Source organism: Triticum urartu, chromosome 3 (assembly GCF_003073215.2).
Source record: "Triticum urartu cultivar G1812 chromosome 3, Tu2.1, whole genome shotgun sequence".
NCBI classification, from domain to species: Eukaryota; Viridiplantae; Streptophyta; class Magnoliopsida; order Poales; family Poaceae; genus Triticum; species Triticum urartu.
The window spans coordinates 708,113,627-708,115,319 of record NC_053024.1 but is presented as its reverse complement, the minus strand read 5'-3'; the positions used below and the strand labels follow the sequence as shown (position 1 = coordinate 708,115,319).

At 46.5% G+C, this 1,693-nt stretch overlaps 1 protein-coding gene across 1 annotated transcript; it reads right to left on the bottom strand.

Moving 5' to 3' along the window:
* Positions 1-202: 202 nt before the first annotated feature.
* Positions 203-941, bottom strand: LOC125549321 (dirigent protein 22-like). The gene has a single exon (XM_048712762.1). It carries the CDS (start codon positions 867-869, stop codon positions 351-353), a length of 519 nt encoding a protein of 172 aa, XP_048568719.1. The 5' UTR covers positions 870-941; the 3' UTR covers positions 203-350.
* Positions 942-1,693: the final 752 nt, after the last annotated feature.

Genomic DNA, 1,693 nt, shown 5'->3' with positions numbered 1-1,693 from the left:
CTGAGAGGATTACAACAGAAACAAAATGCTAATCCTACTAGTGTATATACAGTTTATACTTGCACCATACATACATACAATACATTCTAACACGGGCCTCTACAATGATACAATATTAAGACCAAGTAGAGTTATGAAGTATGCATAGGACAACATTTTATTACAAAGAAGAAGATAAAACGGCAAAGAGAGTCCACGCAGATAAACGACTTGTAACAGATAAGCAGCAACAGTATCAGTTGTCATTGACATCAAAAAAAGGTTTTCCAAAAGCAACACATATTATCTTTTGAGCATACAATTCTTATTCATGGTATTTAACTCTGGGTAAAATTTGACAACGGCCGAGACTAGTGCCTGATGAATATGTTGTACTCGACGGTGGCGTCGCCGGTCTTGAGGTCCAAGGTGTGCGTTCTGGCCTGCGCGTACCCGCGGGCCCACCTGAAAACGCCTGTACCGCCGATGACAGCCATCTCACGTACCTTTGTGAACACAGCGTTGCGACCCATAATTGCGACGCTGCTGCCGTTGTACTTGCCAGCGGTGAAGACGAAGTTCATGTTCATGAGCAGCGCGAGCTGGTCCTTGCCGGCGGCGATGTACGTGCCCTGGGCGCGGCCCATGAGCCTGGACGAGTTGAGGCCGGGCCCCTCAGTGAGCGGGTCGTCGATGACCACAACCATGCCGAAGGCTGTCTTGGAGGTGTTGGTCGTCGCCGCTTGCGCCACCGGAACCGACGTTGGGTCCGGTCCGCTCACCACGTCGTGCCAGTACACCTTGAGGTGCGTCTCCTTCTCAGACGATGCGGTCTGCGGCTGCATGGTGGCCAGGGCGAGGAGGACGAAGAAGAGCGCGTCAAAGGCCATGGTTTTTCTGTTGAGTAGTTGGTGTTTTGCTGGTGTGATGTGCGTGTATTTGGCTATAACGCGTCCTATATGCGTACGCTAGTATTTATGCACTTGGACGCGAAAGCAGGTATGCGTGCATTACGCGGCGCATCGACAGTTCAACGAGATTCATGGCGTGTTCGGTTCCTTGCTATTATGAGGAGTCGCTGGAAAGGAAAGATGTTAACACGGAAAGTACTCAGGTAGCATGTCCGCCACATGTTTGTACATACTTCTAGAAGCCTTTTATTTGTACCGAACCAATTAAGAAATGGATTGCTATAACACATCTCGTGGAAAGATGGTCCAACAGTGTAGTGTCTTTGCTCCTTTGTTCTAAATTCTATCCCATGTTCGAGCTTCCCATCCTCTAGTAACTAGCTTATTTTAAAACGACATTTATTTTTATTGGGCTGAGCAACCCATAGTCTGTTTGCTCCTAGCTCCCTTTCATGTCTTGTTGTGTGAATGGCTTAGTGAGTTGATCTGTTGATGTATCCAATGCTATAAAACTCTTCTATCAATGAAAAGATACCTAATTTTTGCGTATTTACGGAAAACAATGACATTTGTTTTGAAACAGATGAAGTAACTAGCACAAGGTCCCTTGGTCCCCATAACAATAGGGTCATGCGTACATTTATAGAATGAACATGTGTGGTGAACGTCTACATCTATATTTTGTTTCTTCAAAAAAAGAACTAGCACAAGGTGAAAAAGACATGCAACAGCAACACCTATGACCTCGTAGGCGGCAGTGAGCAACCTGTTTGCTGGGCTCCCCAGAACCGTGAGACCAAGGA

What these genes read in the sequence shown, in the direction of transcription:
- LOC125549321 (XM_048712762.1), bottom strand. Translation starts at nt 869, where the DNA reads ATGGCCTTTGACGCGCTCTTCTTCGTCCTCCTCGCCCTGGCCACCATG.